Below are 16,650 nucleotides of genomic sequence, written 5' to 3' on the forward strand. Positions count from 1 at the left end.
AAAAGTTCCTCAACTTCTTTTATAGTAAATGGAAAGACATAGGTGTGATTCAACTCATCTTAAAATAGATATGTTAAATCAGTCCCTCAAATTACTTATTTCTCTTCTCTGACTATAAAGGCAGCCTGGCTGATTAGCTTAGGTGGAGATGCTAACAGAATTGATATCAGCAGTTAGATAAGATGATTCTTACCCTTAGTCACAGGTTCCCAGGGCCGCCTCCATCTCACAGCCATAACTCAGGTTACAGATGATTTATTGCCTGCCCTTAAAATACAACCTAACACATCATTATGAAATAAGTATTTTGTGAAAGTATAGAAAACTTGGTAAAGTAAGGTTTCTTCAGAGGCTTATTCATAAATCATGCAAGATAGCCTCACGGGAACAACCACTATTATCTGTAAATGTTGAGTATATACATATGTTTCAACTAATGAATATCTACTTCTTATATAAAACCTGTCATCTGTAAATCTAAAGATATTTTACAGAGGTTGACACTACCACTTCTGTTCAGTAGATGAGGCAGAGAGGTGAGACAAGGCTTGCCAGCTGTAGTACCACAAACGGGCTCCATCCAGTTGCTCCAGAACACAAGTCTAACACTTCATCCCTCAAATCCTAACTCTGATAATCCACTGTGTCCTATGATCACTATGACATCCTGATACTCCCAGGAAGCCATTGCTCCCTGCAGCACATCTATAATGATTTGCTGAGCAGAACAGTGAGACATATTCCACCATCCAAAAATGTTTTTAAGAAAGATTTACAAGTGCTTGTGGTCCCCATGCAAAAATACAATTGCATCTTCCTGAAATTGTTCCAACTAGTTCCATTTAATCCCTGCTAATTCAGATCCTAAAATCCTGAGGCTCAGATGTCTGGTGAAGTCTGAGATTTATCACCTCATTGGGTAGCAAAATCTTCAATCTCGAATTACCTGCTAAATCCGAAGGTAAAACATATGAAGAGAGTGAGGTGACAGGGCTTGTGATCATGGTGGGCCAGCTCATTACTGCAGACATGGCTCCTTCATGTACCCCCTCACTCTCTTCAGCCCTTTGGACGTATGCAAGATGCTCCCTTAACGGATGATTTATAGCCTTTAGCAAAGTTGTCTATGTCCTTTTATCTGTAGGTTGAACTAGTGAAAAACAACTCAGTCGTAACATCTGCCCATTTCTTAACTAACATAAATCCAGCCCAGTGGCATCTTCTGCAGAAGTTTCTAGTATTTTTGTAGCCCTCTATTCAGTATGTTGTATTCCCTTTGATACATCTTATCTGGAGGGAATATGAGGTTATTACAGCTGTCAGTTTAACATGATAGTGTCCCAAATTCAAAATGAAATCAAGAGATGAAGGACAAACTTTCTGTTCTATCTATTATTTCTCCAGAAAGACAATATACTCTTTACTTAATACTAGCAATAACTCTGCTTTCAGGTACTTGAAGCTTACAGGAATTTATTGCTCCCAGGAACTGTGAAGCCAAACCCATTTGGTTTTTGGCTCTGATGACAGACTTGAAGGGGTTTTGCTGGTAAAATAAGTTTGTTTCCCAAATAGGATTCCAGCTACATTTTATGATTATTTTTTTTCCTGTGATTTATATAAAATTTTTATGTGATAGTTTGTAAAAGAAAGTTGTTAAGATTGTCATGATTTGTCACAAGTTATCCATTATTTTTAATATTATTTCTCCTTCTTGGCATTTGGTGTACAGGAAATACTGGATCTTACTGCAGATTTTCTGTTGTGATGGGCTATTTAGTTAGCACATTTTGACATCCTAGTTTCAGAAATACTTTTCTACAGAAACTGTAGTGTTTCAGGTTGGGGAAGAAGAAAAAAAAAAGAAAAAAAAAAAAGGACTGAAGCAATCTAAATAACCAGTAACTTCTGAAAATTTATTTCACTTTACAAACATCTATTTCACTTTACAAGACCTAACCTAAAAACTGCCACCGAGCCTGCTGCTTTCATCTGCATGTACTAAGTTGCGCATCTACTTTTAGAAGGTTTGAGAACTCTACTGCTGAAGCATGAAAATAAATCTTCTTAAGCAGAGGAATATATGCAGACCCTCAGTTTTTACAATTAAGCTAAAATAAGCTAGATTTGAAAGTGCCGAGACAACATTTTTCAGGCAGAAACCTTTCCAATGCATCATCATTTTCCTATTTAAATGTTTGAAGAGACTTCTTATAGTTTTAAAATATTATATTTAGCATATTTATATTTAGAATAAATGCAGATGTTATATTTAGATTAAATCATTTCTAAAGGAGGCACCATTATTTTTAAATTGCTTGATCAAAAAGTTCAGAATGTTTTCTCCCTCAATGTGACTTTTGATTAAAGCTGCATATTTCTAAGATGAATCTTTTATTTTAACCTTACCTTTTGACACTTCCAATTAGCCTCATGGAAAGAATTACATAAAACTGCTTCCCTGCCAATACATAGATTCAGTGAGGATAAAAAGAAAGTACCCTATTAATTTCCTTGTATGAAAGATCCTAATATGAATGCAGTTTCTTATGACTGTATTGCTCTGCAAACCCAGGTTCATTTCTCAGACATGCTGAAATGTGAGATGATAGATTGCACTTAGCATCAATGCAAAGTTTTGTTGTTGCTTTCTCGATGTTTTGATAAAAAAAAAAAAAAACTATGCTTTTTATTATTTTTTTTTTGTATTGGTTCATTGTTGTTTTCAAGCTCATTGCCAGTTCCTTAAGAGCCCTGTTCAGTTAGCTTCAGAAACCTAGGTGAACAAATATTTCTTTGCTGTGTCACCTAACTTTGTAGCCGACACTCCACATACTTATTTGAAATACTAATTCAAGTGAGAAAATTCCCCCAATAAGTTATAGGACATCAAAAGGACATTTTTTGCTTTAGTGTGCAGCAGGAGGAAACAGTTGTCTGAATGCAAATATCTACTGAATAAGTGAAAATGACTATTCAGTGTTTAGGGCAGTTCTGGATGTTGAAGGACTTGCACTGTTGAACTGTACATTAGACTGAAAGCAAAAAGGATCATTCTGTGGGGAAATCAGAGACATGTAAGTAAACATGTAAGGACCCCTGAAGGTCCTGCCTCCAGAGCAGTAGGTCTGAAAACCCCCTATGGATCATTTAACAATAAAACTGAAGGACAGAAAAAATTTAAGACTTAAGACTTAAAATTTAAAACTTAAGCAGCAAAAATGGTGTGGGGTCTCTCTCTGCATCTTAACAACTGGTTTCTGCTCTTACCAGACCTTTAGGTTGCCACTGATGATGAAATTTTCTTGTCTCAGACTCGCTGCCCAGGGAGAGAGCCCCCTGGCATGAATTGGTGCTTACAAGCCCTTTCCAATTCTGGATTTTTCACTGGCCATGGCCAGCTTGTGCTCGGTCTGTCTCTTCCCAACTTTCTGTCTCATCCCAACTTCAGGTTGGGATGCTGTTCAGCATCTCCAAGCCTGTGGTCTATCCTGTTGCTTCATTTTCAGTTTCCATCCTTTGAGCTATTATGTAAGGCCTTGTCCAGAAGAGGAATGACATATACACACAGCACTAGCACAACAGTCAAGATATCTTTGGTTTCTTCCTCTTCATCTTTTTAACATGTTCCAATTAACTTTATTACCATCTCGTAGAGTATCACTGAATAATAAGAGTTAATATGAGGTAATAAGAGTTTCTAAAATAAATCATCACAAAGTCACTCCTCTCACAACAAGGTAGGTAAAAATTTGTATCTGTCAGATATGCTTTATTTTACATATAAAATACATTTTTATTTTCAGATTACTTTAACAAGCCTTGAAAACAAAAGCATGTATTGGCTAAAATATGAATGTCTCCCCCCCTTTTCTCATGCTTCAAAAGCAGTAAGCTTCACTTAATGGAGGCAAAAATTACCTTTCAAAAAGTTATTGAAACTAATGACTGCAATTTCATACTATTCCACAAGTCATGGTGCTGTTTCTTCTTGCTCTAATGAGCAACTAACTGCAAATGCTTGTTATGATTGCATTAAGAAGCAGTTTACGAGAAAATATTTTTTCTTTAAAAATCAAGGTAGAATTCCTTCAGTAGAAACTTTTTTTGAGATATCCAGATATTAAAAAGATTAGGATCACTAACTGTCTATTAAAAACAGACACAAACAGTTAGTCAAGGAGCATATTAGAATTAAAATTAGCCCTTCAGATTAGGTTTTAGGTCTGAGGTAATCTCAGAATGAACATTTAATTTACAGGAAAAGGCAAAATTGTCTTGCAGACATTCAGTGTGAGTGATTAGGAACTGGTCTAGCAAAATGCAAGCATGGGTTGCAGCAATTTTCTTCATTTTCTCATATAGTCTTTTACTTTCCTTTTTGCACATCACAATTTAAATCAGGCTTTTTTTTTTTTTTTTTTTTTTTTGAAACCTAATGTCAGGTATTCCATTTTATGACAAATCATCAAACTATGCATACATGAAACATCTCTATGACACCAATTAAAAGTGCTAATGTGTAATGGCAAATACTGCATCTCGCCTCCCCTGCATTGTATGAGATAGCTGAAAAAGAAACACATATTCCTTGACTCTCTTTAGCTTTCTACTCAGCAAATAACACAATTTAACTGAGTAAAATTAGGTACAACACTGCTACAATCTAATAAAGATAAGACTAGCAGGTACTATTTTTTCTTAAATACTTTGTATGCATCATTAAATTTTCAGAACAAGTTGTCAAAAATATTTCTCTGTTTGGAAAGTTCTGAAAATTTGTAATGTGGTACTTCTGGAGGGGAGAAACAAAGGATATCTGTGCACAAAGCAAAGTCCTAACTAATTTCTTTAGTTATAAGCCATGCAATTTTATTTTTTTCTCTCAATATTCACCAATTTTTTTCCCTGGTCTGTAATGTAAACAGGCAAGAAGGTCTCCATGGTTGTGCTGCATGAGAATACAGCACAGGGAGTCTAAAAACAGCATATAGAAAAACCTGACTGCAGCTTTCACTAATAAAGCATAATTCTCTGTCCAAAAAAAAAAAAAATATTTTCAAGGTGGTATGTACATGTATTCTACTGCAAAACACTGCAGAGGAAATTCAAAATTATACTTTTACCAAGATTTAACTACACTGATATCTTCAACAATGTAATTCAACTTTGTATATCTTCCTAGGTGATAATACTCCTAAAATTTACCCCAAATATAACACTTTACTAGTAATCTTCACCTATACAGGTCTGGCCTCCACTGTTCTCCACTCAGGTGGTCCAGGAGTTAATCGTAACTGCTTCTGACCATTATCATTTCTCCCAGTATTTTCACCTTGTATGCTTACTGGCAAACTTTTAAATAAAAATGCTTTAAAAATATGATTTAAAGATAAGCTCCTGCAACCTTTCATCTTGTATCTATAGCCCGGAAACCACTGAATGACTGTGTATTCATAACTTTTATGAATCCTTGTCTCCAAATTTATATGATACCCTAAAAACTTATGGAACACACTTAGTGGATCATAAAGCAATTCTGCCAAAGAGCTAATTATACCAATGGGCTAATATGAGATGGTACATTCACTTTCCCAGATCCTTTGACTGTTTGTGTTTGAGTCATGCAGATTCAGTCTAATGTATCCTGCCGGTGGACACCACCATACCATACTTTAATAAACCATGCTGCTGAAAAGAGGCACAATAAATAAAATAAATAAATGCAGTCAGAAAGGCACTTCTACAGTTTGGCTTTAAGATATGTCTGCATCAGCCCTGCAGAACTGATACTGAGACTGTTAAGTATGTGACGTTATGAGCTGCACAAGAAAAAGCAGTGAGCATAGTTTGCTCTTCATAAGCCAAAAGCAGGCTGCATCAGTCATGATGTCTATTCAGAGACAGGAAACTAAATCTCATGGGGTCTCAAAACCTGCAGAGATAAACTGAAGGCTGTGCACAAACAGCCTTGTTACTTCTCTCCTTTTACAGCAGAGGAAGTCACCAGCCACCAGTCTCCTGTTTTTAAGGAAACCACCACACTAATAATGGTTAGAGGTATTAAGTAATTGTATACATTTTTATGTGTATATATATATTTTTATGCACATATATATGCATGCTATATGCATATTTAAGTTCAAACAGCCTGAGTCAAGTCAAGCCTGAGTGCCTTCCCCTCCAACGAATTCTTGAAACTATTCCTTTGAAACTATACTGCTTCTGCAGATGAAAAAAAAAAAAAAAAAACTAGTAGAAAGCAAACTAAACATTGCTAATGCTGTCAGTTCCCACAGTTTTCTTGCAAATCCCACAGAAGTTAATAAAATAATAATTATTTTATATATGATTCTGTATATGCCAAGGGTGATTTACATTGGAACAGGATGAAAAATATTTTTCTTCCTTCCTTGGGCATTTTTCACACTACAGTGTATGCCAAACCAGAACTGGACTTTTTTCTTTCTGTAGAATCAATTTCTTTACTCTGACTTTGAGTTTGGGAATTTTTATTCAGACTTTTTTTTTTTCATTTTTGTATATATATTTGTACTTTATACAAATGTAATTTGTAGAATTATTTTGTATTTTAATGTATAATTTAATCTTAGTTAACTGAACCAAACTTCCAAACTGAAAAAGAGCAAATATGTAATCTATGAAAGAATGTTAAATTTGAACATTTCAAATGTAAAAATTAAAAAATCAAAATGTAATATTCAAGAACTCATTAATCTTGCACTCACATTTTTTATTTCTCTCTGCACTGTATTGACTGAAAAGGACTCCATTGCTTATTCTCTATAAGCTGTCACTAACACTGAAAAACTTTCATCCAGAAATCATTTAGAATAGTAAACCTACTCCTTCCATTGTTAGCCAGGAAAGCCACGTGTAAAAGAGTGCTTGCAGATAAGGTGGTATGAATTTCCATTGCTTTTCTGACATAAAAACCCAAGAGGAAAAGGGCAGTTTAAATTCTATAAGTACTTAAAGGATCTATGCTGATAATAATAATGGTGCAATGAATTAATTGGTGTGCCTAACTGTGATGTGTGTCCAGAAATGTCAGAATTATGAAGAACACCTGAAGAACATCTAAATGAGAAAGTGATATGATAATCCTATGGTATGACATTGCTTTACCAGTGGATATCTTTATACTAACAACAGTACATCCAAACTGTGGTTTAACCAGGCAGCACAGCACCACACAGCCATTCACTCAGTCCCCCATCTTCCAGTGGGAAAGAGGAGAGAATCGGGACAGAAAAAAAGTAAAAGCTCATGGGTTGAGATAATTGGTCACCTGCTGACCAATGTCCATCCCATTCCTGAGCAGCATCCCCCCCACTCCAGCCAGCCACTTCACAGTAATATTTCAGCATGACACCACATGGTATGGGACATCCCTTTGGTCCATCTGGGCCAGATGTCCTGGTCCGGTTCCTCCCCAGCTCCTGCTGCACCCCCAAGCCCCTTACTGGCAAGGCAGCACAAGGATCTGGAAAGTCCTTGTCTCTGAGTGAGCACTGCTCTGAAACAACTGAAACATTGGTGTGTTATCAGCATTATTCTCCTCCTATATCCAGAACACAGCATCATATCAGTTACTAGTAGGAAAATTAACTCTACACTAGCCAAAATGAGAACACAAATCTGTACCACTTTCCTCCAACATGAACCTGGCTGTGGATTTGGTATGGCTTCTGCCAACACTCAGTAGTGTTCACTAACTCAGAAGCTCCCACCTCTGTAAGGCCAAGACAGCATCCCAGTGCTATATACACTTTTACAGCAGAAAGTGAAGAAGTGTCTTTATATGCATGTTTTTTCCTTAATATGTGATTTTTTTTGGGCCTTCTTTCAGTCCCACCCCAATTCATAAGGCACATCAAGCTTTGAAAGTCCAGAAAAGAAGTCATATGTCTAAGTAACATCTTGATTGCACAGTGGATCTGTGATTAGATTAGATTAGATGTTCAGAATTAAGTCTTTACTCAGCAGGTGGTGAGGCACTGGCCCAGGTTGCCCAGAGAAGCTGTGGATGCCCCATCCCTGGAGGTGCTCAAGGCCAGGCTGGATGGGGATTTGGGCAACCTGGTCTGGTGGGAGGTGTCCCTGCCCATGACAGGGGACGTGAAAATGGATGATCTTGAAAGGTCCCTTCCAAAACAAACCATTCTATGACTACTCTTCAGCTGCCTCCTCACTCACCCAAGCATGGCCCAGTCTGAAACCAGCCCACCCCACACACCCAGAGCTGAACATGAAAACACACATATTCACTCAAACACAAGAGCAACTTGTAACATCCCACACAACAGAAACCTAAACAGTCAGAGATCAGTAAGGAAATACAGGATTGGATCCAAACCCAAGATCAGACTTTGAAATTAATGGCCATACTTCACCTGTTCCCCTCACGCACCCTGGCCCACCTCCAGCCATGTCCCACCCCTCAGGTATCTCCTTACCTGTCTGTCCCGCAATTGTAGCAAACAGCCTGTGAGGAATCCTGGATGGGATTTTCAGCCCAGCTCTTATCTGGTAATACCTGGGGAGACAAAATTAAAAACGTCATGCTGTTACACAGGTGACTGCTTCATCCGTCTAAAAAATCTTTGAGAACATATCCTGGGCATCTAGACACAAATAGAAGGGCCCAGAACAGACTAGCTCAGAAATACTGAGCCCTTTTCTCTGCTTTGTAGTTTTTAACTGAAGTTATAATTTATACTGACGTTATCATCCCTATCCTGTTTTACAGCAGTCTGAATGAACAGAGACCAAATGTGTGACTGATAAGGAAAGGCTGTGAAATGATCTTGGTTTCTTGCAGGAAAAAAAGAGATGGAGAAATACCTATGGAAAAATGCAGGGAGATCAGACCAGGAGTGACAAAAATTTAATGCAAAATAAAGGAATTGGAAACTTCTGTGGAAAGAAAACAGATGTGCTTGATCTCATATCCAGAAAAACTCATGTTATACATAGGGATTATCATTCCTTTGCTCCATATTGAGCATATCATATCTTTAAAATGTTGTCCTTGGCTTCAATCATACCCTAAGCCAAACAGAGAAATAAACTTATCCTAGTCTTCCCTCGTTGTCACTTTCTTAAGCAAGGAATAACAGGTGATGCACTCCAGTAGATATTACAGCTCCTAAGCCACTTCGCTGTAGTACAGGACACCTCTGACAGTTCACAGCTCTCCCACTGAGCTGCTGCAAAACCATGCTGGTGTCAATTCCCCTTTCTTTGCATTTTCCCTTCCATCCTATGTTTGGTTTATTCATTTATAAATGCCTCACATCAGGGTTGTCTTACAAGTGCATGGAGACATTTTCAGCCTGATTTGTGTTCATCCTCTAAATACAAAAATAAAAGCTAAATTAGAATTGTAAAGGTCTACCCAGAACCTAAAGACTTTATGACAGTTGGCAGAATTGTTGGAGAAACAGAAGAAGAGTATATATAACAGTACGTGGAAATGAACTGTTAGAAAATCCAGTCTTCTGAGAACTGCTGAATAAACAACAGCTCATACAGGTCATGCTTAGCAATGTAATCTTTACTCGGGATGTAATAGTGAATAATCTAGATGTCTCTCTGCTAGGTTGAAAGCTGATGGAAGGGGTTTGATGCGGAGAGAACATCAATAAAAAAATGTCTTTGAGACAATTCTCTCACAGTCCCTCACAGCTGAAAGCTCACCTTACCCTACCTACTCCAACTTGCAGATCCCTGCCACTGGGGTATAGTCCTAGCACAACCCTTAGCACTTTTTGTTTTCTGTTTCAGGCAAGAACTTGGAAATAAAACCTCTCTATTATATTTTAGCTTTCAGAAAAGAAAACAAACAAACAAAAAAGCTCAGATTCTAAACACACAATATCCAGTTAAAATACCAGCAATCAAACTGCTTGATCATTCTCTCCCTTACACTGTTCTTGTACAATGATTAAGAGTTTTGACTTATTGTTGCTGATTTCTTCAAGAGCGAGTACCAGAATTATGCCTTAAGACCCTTTGTATTTTCATTACAATTACATGCAATACAAATATTTAACTGACAAAAATACCCTCCTTGGGCTATACACACAGTCTAAACATTTCAACATTACAGCACTGTGGTATTAGTGCACTGCCAAGGCAGGGTAATAGGACACTACTCAGTATGCAGATATTAATGATGTTTTGCTCCATGTCCCTTCGACTAGATTTATTTGTAAGAATAACATGCAAAACTGCCTGGTAACTCTTAAATACTTGCCTCTTAAGACTGTGATAGGTTAGCCTTGGCTAAGAGCCAAATTTCCACCTAGCTGCTCTTTCACCCACCCTCCTCAACAGAACAGCAGGAGAAAATATGAAAAATCTTGTGGGTCAAGATAAAGACAGGTAGGTCATTTACCAGTTACGATCACTGCCAAAACAGACTCACCTTTGGGAAAATTAGTATAATTTCTTGCTAATTTAAGTAGTAAGAAATACCTCCCCTCCACTCTATGCCCCTTTTTCCAGGTTCAACATCACTCCTAACTCCTCTCCATCCTCTTGAGCAGTTCAGGGAATGGGATGGGGGTTGTGCTCAGCCCACCACAGCCCTTCTAAGCTGCTCTGTTGTCCACAGACACTACCCAATGCTTTGTAAGCATCTCAAACAGCCCTAAACATTTTCATCAGGAAAATGGCTCCACTTGGCCCAGACTAGAACTGCTAACTGTAACACAGCGTTGGACATCAAAAATACATGAAGATACCTAAATATTAAATTTACTGTTGTTTTTTTCAAAGTGGGCTAGGTGCAATGGCATAAAATAGCTAGCTCTTTATCTTACTTTAACCTCTCCCTGTTCATCCCCTTTATTCTGGCAAAATCATTTGAATGAAGTCATAAATATACCTACTTCCCTGTACCCAATGTGTTTAACTGTTACAAACAAAAACTGCACCAAAAAATGATAGAAAGCTAAGGCACTCCATGATAAAGGTTAAAATTAGTTTACAGGTCTAGATGTGAAGAGAATCTAGAGACTGGTGAGGTCTGCAATGCTGAGGAATATGACTATCATTTTCCCTTAGATTTTATATGTGTGTATTGGGTTTATATGGCAAAGATTTGGTAGCAGGGCACTGCAGAGGTGGCCTCTGTGAGAAGAGTCCAGAACCTGTCACAAGTCAGATAAATGCCATTTTCCAGTATGAATTCCATACTGGAATTCCATCGTGGAATTTGATACACTCGTCCTAAAGACAGGCTTTCGAGAATGATTCTATACCCAGAATACGGAGGAGACTTGTGAATATCTCTTGTCTTCCAAGCTCTGTGGAACCATGCGTTATGTGTGTGCTGCAACGTGTTGCACCATGAGGTAGTGTCACTGTTGGTCCATTAGATTAATGCAAAAAACAATGGAGAATTAAGTCCCCAACATTCCACTGATATTCATGGAATTCAACAGATAGGGCAGTGAAAGCATCAAGGGATCAAAACAGAAGAATAAATTAAAAATGAAATAGAAATGCTCACATTTCATCATTTCAGTGCTTTAAAACAGAATAGTTTCCCTGAAAATTTTTGAGAACAAGTCATTTTTCAATGAAAGTTTTCAGGCAAAATGTTAACAATAGCTCTGAAGGAGATTATAAATACCACATACATAATAAGAGCAAAAAGTAGCTTCAACTTAGGTGACCAGAAAAGGGCAAAGACATCCTCATTTGAGTTTCACCAGACCCTTTGTTGTGCAGTTAAAGTAAACATACTACAGGAAACTAAATTAAACCCATTATCTGCATTTCTAATTTTAATCCCCAAATCAATGTTTAAATCACAAGACAGGCAAATGTTGCCTGTTCTTCCCCAGATCTTCCTCTATTTGCAAGTAGGGAGGAATTATCAAATACTGATTTTACAACTAAGCAAAAACATGAAAATTAAGGTTCCTGTTCCCATACTGTGAAGTTGGATGATTACTTCAAAATAGTTTGTGCATTACTGAAGGGGGTTTTCTTGATCAAAATACAGTCCATTGTAAGTATGGCATCCCGTATTTTTTTTTCAGCAGCAAACACAGACAAATAGCTCCACTTCCCCATGCCACTGCCCTACTCCCTTCTTGACTGTGCTGTAAAAGTATTACTGGGAACAAGACAAAAAACAGACCCCCACTAATGAGAGCAAATAATAAAATACTCTCTCTGTCAGTACCTCTACAAATATCCACGCTGTTATATGAGTGAATACCATGCTCAGTCCTTGCTAACAGGATGGCAGATGGAAAACAGCTTTAATACTAGCGATTACTACTCCTTCTGTTACACTGGGTGCCGTATGAACTAGAAATGGGATAGATAAATCATGCTGAAGCAACAGGTACAGCTGAGCATTAAGTGTTCCTGTTTTTCCTCAGAATGAACCTAAACATCTATAGCTGGCTCTAACTACCTTCATCAGGAAATGGCTTCAAAGGCTGGTCATTGTCACCAGTCTCTTTCAATCCACCCAAGAAAGAGAAGGATCAATATGGAGATGTGAGCTCTCTTTGGAGTCTTCTTGACCTCTTCTCATCTGAGCAGACCACATGTATTTGCTATTTGGACACTGGAGCAGCAGAGCCTTGAGAGTGGTCTGAGCTGAGCATGGAGGCTATTGAACAAACTCTATTTGCGTTAAAGTAGCTACTATCTGCATTGCAGGGCTGGGAAGAATTCCTGCAGAGACTTACTTCAGCTCAACCTGGCTGAGTAAACATCTCCAAAATGGAGTGAACACAAAAACTGCAAGGAATGGGAAATGGATCTAAAGTCAAATTTATACCTAGCACTGGAAAATCAGGCTGAGGTAAGCATTGCAAAAGCCACTAATATAGTTTCAGGATGTTCTCCACCACGTATGAGCAAGCAAAGGAAAGGGCTGCCCAATAGTGATACAACACTGACTCTAACAATATATATTGTTATAAAATATATATATATTCTCCCTCAAAATAACAAAATGTTTTGCTCTCCTGCTTACTTTTCATGAAGAACACAGATAGGAAAGCTAAAGAAGAGTACAAAGCTTTGGAAAAGATCATAACCAAGATGCCAAAATCAAAGAGATCAGCAAGCTTAGTGAGGAGGAAGCTTGAAAACCCTGGCAGAAGTGTCACATGGTCTGGAAAATTGATCATATAGATTTACAACAAACCCAAGAAATCAATAAATATACTGTAGGGCTGGAGATGTGCAGAAGAAAGTAATTTTTCAAAGGTGTTTAAATGGACACCACTATGGGGTTTTGAGTGGCGTCCTACACAAGGCTTTACTGTAGATTTTGAAAGAAATAATAATTAAGAAATAAACAAGAAATTGCAATAAAATTACTGTTTCACTACAAATGCAATCACAAAATTATGGAATATCCTGAGTTGCAGCGGACCCACAAGGATTATGTAGTCCAAGTCATAGCTCCAGCAGGCTTGATGCCATGACCGTTTGCCCTGGGAAGCCTGTTCCAGTGCCCAACCACTCTCAGTGAAGAACCTTTTCCTAACATCCAGTCTAATAATCTAATCCAATATCCGATCCACAGGCTGTGTCTGGCTCATTAGAGTTAGGTTAGGTGGTACCTCTCTTTGAGTAAACAGCTGCTGTTGCTGTTTGCGTGTGTGCATTTTTTGTTGTTGTTACTGTTGTTTTTTGTTGGTTTTTTTTTTTTTGGTTGGTTGGTTGTTTTATGTTTTTAAACAAGAACAGTGTAAAAAAAGCTTATTTAGACTTTAGTAAAGTAGGGAGACCATGGAAAACTGAAAATTGTCAGATAATGTGGAACAGGTGCTGTGAGGGGAAGACGAGGAAACAGCAAGCTGATTTCAAAAAAAAAAAAAAAAAAAAGAACTAAAGGAACTTGGCACACAACTCAGCAAAACACAGAGCAATCAGATCCCCTCTCTATCTATAAATACACTGAAAGGAAAAACATCAGGAAGGAAGAAGGAGAGTGAGGTACAAGAAAGTACAACATTGGCACAAGAACAACCACGTATAACTGCCCATGAATAAATGCAATTTAGAAATATGAAGTTGTAGCTGGCAAAGGAGCAAGGCTATGAAACAGCCTCCTAGCAGAGGCAGGAATGAAAAAAAGCCAATTTATTTTTAGGGGAAGCTCAGTTAATTTCTGAATAATTTATAGGGCATGGATCCTTCTCAGTTGCAGGACCAATGTTATTTACGTAGGCAGCCTGTACCACCAAGTCCCATCTCTCCTATGAGACATTCTGCACGGGTCACCCTGGTAGGAATGAATTTGCCATTGGCACCTTCACTAGTCATTTGCGAACTGCTCGTCTTTAAAGTCATTGCTAATTTGAATGTTAACTTTGTTTTTCTATGGCTGGACACTCATTAATCCTTGACGACCTGTACTGACTCACCTAGGGCACTGACGTTAAAACCTCCCTCAGGAGCCTGACTCCACTAATGGTTGTGTTGGGTTATGCAGCCACCCCTTGCCTCCCCCTTTCAAAGGGCAAAGCTACCAGAACCTTTCACCCTCCCAGCTCTGTGATGGTCAGACCTCCTCTAAGGAGCACCAACATCACTCTTAGATGTTAACTGCTCACTTAACGCTCAGGCAAGGTGCAGATTGTTTTTTGTTTGTTTGTTTTGTTTGTTTTTGTGTGTGTGTGTGTGTGTGTGTGTGTGTATGTGTGTGTTTGTTTGTTTGGATGTTTTTTGTTTGTTTGATTTTTTTTTTACTCAAATGCACAGTGGAAATATTTAGTTTTATGAGAATCAAATATATTTTGTTTCAGATAGGTCACCATGCCATCTCTAGTAATCTAACCAGAACACAGGGCAGTGCCTAATTCCAACAGATTTACAACAAAACAGAAAAGGAACACATCCATGGAGAAGGCTGATATCAGCCTTGTTACTGATGCTTGGACTCACCCCTTTGCTTCCTCCGCTCTGATCAATGCTAGACCATCTCAGCTCCCATCTAGTCCTACAAGCTGCTCCGTAATTGCCTTCCCAAGCCATTGCCCAGCAGTGACATTACAGAGACTAGACTAAGAAGATGGGATTGGGGATGACTAGTCTGAGAGAAGCAATTTGTTGGGTAATATTGATGCATCACCCTACCAAGCCAGATCACTCCCACCAGCAGCCCTGATAGACTAGGCTGCTCCTCCCTATCCATTTCTGCAGCATGGAAAGCAAAAAGATTGGCTCAGTACCACTGCCACAGGAACCAGAAAACTACAAAACTACATAGCTTCTGCTTGCTATGAATTATATCTGACAAACTCCAAGGCTTAACATTTCATTCCATTTCAGGCTGTGTTTTAATAAACAACCCTTAAGCTAGTACATACTGTAAACAAAACAACTGTAGGCTGAGCTCTGTCACTCAGCCTTGAGATTCTGTTGCTCCTCAGACCAGTGTCTCGGAGTTGCCCTCCAGCAGTCCCTGTCAGCAAAACCCTATCAAATTCCAGCTGCAGGGCAGCCAAAGCAGTACACTCTTTAGGAAAACAACGAGGCAAAAATTCCAAAGAACAGCATAAGAAGAGACATCAAATCTCTATCCAAGAAGTTACATCATTGGCTATAAAGGGAGTTTAAACTTTTTTGTTTCTTTTTTTTTTTTTTTTTTCTTTTTTTTCTGTTTTTCTTTTTTTTTCTTTTTTTTCTCCCTGCTGGAAAGAATATACATTTGTTCTTTGGCAATATTAGCATATTAGCAGACCTTTTTGTCTTGTGTTGATGATTCCCAGAAGAGGAATACAAAGTGTGCTACCCTCTGAGAGCTACCTGCTGCATATTCCAGAAGTTTCTGCAGGTTAGATGATGCAATTATGATTATCGACAATGATTTCCAGAGAAACGGAGCACCTAGGATTTCACCCAACAATTAATGAACCAAGCTACAAAGTATTATTTCCTAGACAGATACTGGAAGATGAAACTCAAGAGGTGGTGGTTGGGAGGGGGAAGAATCATATTGCTATATAAAATAGTGTGCAAAAAAAAACAAACATGAGAAAGCTCTACAATACAACCGCAATATAGGACAAACTCTTAGATCTCTTTATGCTAAACAGCAGCCAGTGTCCATGGTTCACAAACACCTCCAGAGAAGCAGTTCATCAGCAAGTTCTTCCATGATCAGCATCCAAAGTCAACCATGACCAGCACAGGGCTCAAAGCAGCTCTGCATATTGCTGACTGGAATGTAAGTCATTACAGAATAATGCATATAAAATATACATTAATCATCAAAGGTGAACAGGAGCCCGCTAACAAACAATGATACTGAACTGAATGTCTGGGCCTAGGTGCTGGCCAGGGGCTGCAGGGCCTCTGTGGTGGCTCCAACAGCCCCATGGCAGGGCCCAGCTGAGCCCAGCCCCAAGCTGGCGGCACCTCAGGGAAACCAGATTTCCTAAAGGGCAGAGTGGGCACAGGCCGAGGAGGAGGCCCAGGGAGAGGGAGAAGCAGCAGAGGGCCCAGGCCCCAGGAGGAGGAGGGCAGGAGGGGCTCCAGGCCCACAGGCAGCAGGGATTCCCTGGCAGCCCTGCAGAGCCCCTGCTGGAGCAGATCTCCACCTTGCAGCCCGGGGAGGGCCCACGCCGCAGCAGGGGGACA

General features: G+C 38.8%; 1 protein-coding gene across 4 annotated transcripts in view; it reads right to left on the reverse strand.

Annotated features, from left to right (window-relative positions):
- Positions 1-16,650, reverse strand: part of FAM135B (family with sequence similarity 135 member B) — a 211,795-nt gene that overhangs the window by 107,524 nt on the left and 87,621 nt on the right. For all 4 annotated transcript variants that reach the window (XM_068672707.1, XM_068672704.1, XM_068672706.1 and 1 more), the window contains one exon: positions 8,481-8,560. In XM_068672707.1, coding sequence (XP_068528808.1) covers positions 8,481-8,560 — 80 coding nt within the window. The remainder of the gene's footprint in view (positions 1-8,480; positions 8,561-16,650) is intronic.

This window comes from Anas acuta, chromosome 2 (genome assembly GCF_963932015.1).
Source record: "Anas acuta chromosome 2, bAnaAcu1.1, whole genome shotgun sequence".
NCBI lineage: Eukaryota > Metazoa > Chordata > Aves > Anseriformes > Anatidae > Anas > Anas acuta.